This window comes from Limulus polyphemus, unplaced genomic scaffold (assembly GCF_000517525.1).
Source record: "Limulus polyphemus unplaced genomic scaffold, Limulus_polyphemus-2.1.2 Scaffold507, whole genome shotgun sequence".
NCBI lineage: Eukaryota > Metazoa > Arthropoda > Merostomata > Xiphosura > Limulidae > Limulus > Limulus polyphemus.
This window is the reverse complement of record NW_013666117.1, coordinates 99,621-103,269: the sequence shown is the minus strand read 5'-3', so window position 1 is coordinate 103,269 and position 3,649 is coordinate 99,621. Positions and strand designations below refer to the sequence as shown.

The following is a 3,649-nucleotide window of genomic DNA, read 5'->3' as shown; positions in this document are numbered from 1 at the left end:
ACATTTTTTTATGTATATTTGTTCATCTCCTTTAAGTATTGCTTGATTAGCATTTTGACTTCTGTATATTTTAAAGTTGTGTTCAAATGTTCTTCTTGATAAATCCTTATAGATTGAAACATGCGAGAAAAAAATATTCTCAAAGACATACTTCTACTTGTTCAACTATATGACCCTGCAAATTATCAATTGTGATGGTAAATACAGTGAATTTTATTATGAATTTTGATGTCTTCTCTTTGGTCTATCTTCCTGGTTTTGTTTTTTTTTAGCCTGCTGAGCTGAAGAAACGCACTTTAATATGGGCATTTTCAAAATTGAAATGTGCTGCGGGTAAAACATGCAGGTTATTATAGAGTTGTATCCGATGGTTCCGATTGGACAAAATTTGATGATGTTTCCTCAGTATGTCTCCTTGACGACCAAGCAAACATAATGATGAATTTCAGCCATTGATTATGATTCTTTTGCGCCAGCAAATACCAAGCTTGGGACGCGGGTATACCGATTTGAATTTTATCACTCATCACGATCTCTACCAAACTACCCTCAAATCTAATTATATACCCAAAGTAGCGCATCGTTCGTTTTATATACTTATATATATATGGCTGAAAGAATTTTAGGATCTTTTCCGTTTGGCGCCCACCAACAGTACAAAAGCGTCAATGCGGAACTCATCACCAAATATTGCATTACTGGTGTTATTTTCGAAACGATCTGTTGGTGGGCACCAAAAGGAAAAGACCCGAATTTCAAAATACAAACTTGCTTCTCGCGGCAGAAAGCGCCGTCGTTTCATGCAAGTTGCATGTCGATCGGACCCGCAACGGCCGAGATATCGACGTGACAGACGGACGGCTTTTCGTCTTTATATAGTAGCTATAAAGAAACTTTCTGTGTCTTCTTTGTCTTTTGAAATTGATGGAACATGTTCTACTGAAACATGTAGAGTCTCTTAGGGTATATATTTCTGCTTTTAACTTTATACAAATAAATTACTGTGCATGTCGAAACATTGTTATAGTCATCTTATCTTTAATGAAACTTTGCACAAGAACTGTCATTCTAAGGTATTTATTTAGCTTTACTTGGTTAGAATTTACACGCCAATCCTTCACGAGTTTTACTCCACAGGTTTTACGCAATGAAGATTATTTATTGTTCTAATTCTGGACTGGATGTTTGTGTGTGTGTTTTACTTCTGTAGTTAATTTGGCAAATGGTAAGTTTGTTTCGTGTGACAATCCCGGATTTTACTTTTTGAGGATTACTAATTACGTGTTTTGATCTCAGAACTGTTTTTCGTTTTATTCTGTGGTTTGATTGGGGATGTTTTTTATCTGTCATGATCCTGGGTTATTTAGTAAGAACTAGTTGCTATGTATTTTAATCCTATAGTTCATATGGGCAGGGCTAATAGTATGTGTGTGTGTAGTAAAAAAAACAAAAAACTAAAAGCATTACTTTAACAGTTAAGTAAATATTAACATCAAAAGCAAGGCCTGCGTTTAAAACAGCAAGACCAAATCTGTGGTAAAAAAAATATTTTAATTATCTAAACAAGCCTTAACAACTACAAAAAACACTCCGTATATTAAAAAGATCACCAGGATACAGGCTATAATGTGGGATATATAAGATGTGCCCTAGGTTTTGGAGGTGACTACAGAAGTAGGACCCACGTAGTGGTGGGGATACACAGTTTACCAGTCTTAACCTGCGTTTGCTAGTCTCGTATGTTAAAGAAAGAAGCGTAAAGATAAAATTAGTAATAAGAATAAGTTAGGGGAAGAAGGTGTGAGTGGTCAAGCCCACAATTTCCCACATCTATATCACCCTTCACTGCCTGCAGACATTTATGGGAAGGTGACTACTCTCCAAAGAAATATAAAATGAAAGAAAATAAGATCCTACCATTAGAGAAATTTACTTCCTGTAATTGGCTTCCAGAAATTTACTTCCTGTAATTGGCTTCCAGCCCAAATTATAGTAGAAAAAGCTGAAATTAATAAGGTTAGTATAGTAGACAATTTATACTAGTGTAAAACTAAACAAGTTATCTAAACTAGTATAACTCGTAACTTTCACTCATTAAATTTACTCGTTGAATCGACTAGAACAACTATATATATATATATATATATTCTTCTGTTGATTCCAGTGGATTAATTAGTGAACAGTTGTTTATTTTCCAATACTCAAAAGAGAATAGCTTATTTTGACTTATGATGTACTTGAAAAGTATCTTATCCTAATCCTGTAATTGTTAATTTGTTTTTCGTTCAAAGCAGTTGACGTATTTAGTGAGAAAGTAGCTTCTGTCCTCTATATGCGACAGTGTTTGAAGTTCATAACTAACTTACTGAGCAAAACAGCGTTTGTTTCTCATCTTATAAGTTACTTAACAGAAAATGTTTTAGTTTTTTAATTGTTTAAAAGTCAATTGCATAGAAGCTGGTACGAGCTTTGTAGTCACAAAAATTACCAAAAAGAGATGTGTCCAATTTCTTTGATTTACTTAATAAAAAGAGCTATCTTTTTAGATTTTTTTTTCTCTGTGTGAAAGGGTTCCGGTGACTCCACTTATAGCCAGCCGTCTTCTGACCTGTCCCTTGACGAAGAACGCGAAGCACTTCGTAGAGAAACTGAGAGGCAAGCCCAAGCTCAACTCGAGAAAGCTAAGGTTTGTTTTTGATACCACAACAACCCAGACTCTTAATTATTTTTAAGCTAGAAGAAAAATATTTTCATAAATGTAATAAAGTCAAGATTTTATTATAAGTTGTATTCTTGATATTTAAACGAAAATTAAATATTGTTTATTTTTTGCTTCGAGAAATCCAGTAATCGGTAAATTTCCAAAAGGGTGGTTAGTCCTGTTGTAACTTGATTATTTTTTCTTGAATATTTCTTTACGTTCTTATAATTACGTATTAGAAAAGTTAGTTAATGAACTAAAGTATGTATCATTTTACTGAGTGCTAATAAACGGTGTTATTAGCTTATTCATATTGTGTAGCTCACCCTGTAAAGAAAGGTTAGACATCTTTGTTCATCCTAAGATAAACGGCGAATTAAATGGTCTAATCTAGAGTACAATCTTTTCCCGTTTGAAAGAGTTAACGATAAAGCAGAAATTTTAGCATAATTTTCTCCTTGGAGTTAAGATAATTTTTATAATACAGCAGAAGAATCTGAAGGTGTGTCCACCTTGAGGTATAAGTATAGCTAGATATTATCCATTGTGCAACAGGGTGTCAGTTTGATAGCCCCGAGACAGCTAGATATTATCCATTGTGCAACAGGGTGTCAGATTGATAGCCCCGAGACAGCTAGATATTATCCATTATGCAACAGGGTGTCAGATTGATAGCCCCGAGACAGCTAGATATTATCCATTGTGCAACAGGGTGTCAGATTGATAGCCCCGAGACAGCTAGATATTGTCAATTGTGCAACAGGGTGTCAGATTGATAGCCCCGAGACAGCTAGATATTGTCAATTGTGCAACAGGGAGACAGATTGATAGCCCCGAGACAGCTAGATATTGTCCATTGTGCAATAGGGTGTCAGATTGATAGCCCCGAGACAGCTAGATATTGTCCATTGTGCAATAGGGTGTCAGATTGATAGCCCCGAGACAGCT

At 35.0% G+C, this 3,649-nt stretch overlaps 1 protein-coding gene across 1 annotated transcript in view; it reads left to right on the top strand.

Moving 5' to 3' along the window:
• LOC111085613 (voltage-dependent L-type calcium channel subunit beta-2-like) overlaps nt 1-3,649 on the top strand; it is a 67,714-nt gene that overhangs the window by 45,586 nt on the left and 18,479 nt on the right. Inside the window, exon 3 of the mRNA XM_022385043.1 lies at nt 2,570-2,686. Within this exon, the coding sequence (XP_022240751.1) occupies nt 2,570-2,686 (117 nt within the window). The remainder of the gene's footprint in view (nt 1-2,569; nt 2,687-3,649) is intronic.